Genomic DNA, 385 nt, shown 5'->3' with positions numbered 1-385 from the left:
AGCTCCTCAAAAAGCTCAGTGGTCTGTGTCAGGCTGGGCTGCTTGGTCTCCTTGGGGGGCAGGAAGAGATTGTCCTCCACCACCGGTCCACGCTCACCCTCGTCCACAAAGCCGTAGTTGGTCTTGCCTCGCCGGCTTGGGGGACTGGTGATGGAGCAGACCTCGAAGTCGTCCTCATCCTGCGCCACGTCATCGTAGGCGGGCGGCGGGGGCAAGGGTCGGGCATCCCAGTCCACCACCGGCGTGGGGTGGAGGGGCCGGGGTAGAGCCCGCGTGGGGCTCTGCGGTGGGGTCTTGTCCAGCAAGGAGAAGGCTTCCATGGCCAGCTTGGCCAACGATGGGGCTGTCAGCTCCCCCACTGGTGAGGGGGTACCCCACCCCCTTC

General features: G+C 66.0%; 1 protein-coding gene across 1 annotated transcript in view; it reads right to left on the bottom strand.

The window, feature by feature from the left end:
* Positions 1-385, bottom strand: part of LOC104517107 (activated CDC42 kinase 1-like) — a gene marked incomplete at its 5' end in the record, with an annotated part of 3,227 nt that overhangs the window by 1,569 nt on the left and 1,273 nt on the right. Inside the window, one exon of the mRNA XM_010161665.1 lies at positions 5-381. Coding sequence (XP_010159967.1) covers positions 5-381 — 377 coding nt within the window. The remainder of the gene's footprint in view (positions 1-4; positions 382-385) is intronic.

This window comes from Eurypyga helias, unplaced genomic scaffold, assembly GCF_000690775.1.
Source record: "Eurypyga helias isolate BGI_N326 unplaced genomic scaffold, ASM69077v1 scaffold28301, whole genome shotgun sequence".
In the NCBI taxonomy this organism is placed as follows: Eukaryota; Metazoa; Chordata; class Aves; order Eurypygiformes; family Eurypygidae; genus Eurypyga; species Eurypyga helias.
This window is presented reverse-complemented; position numbering and strand designations above follow the sequence as displayed.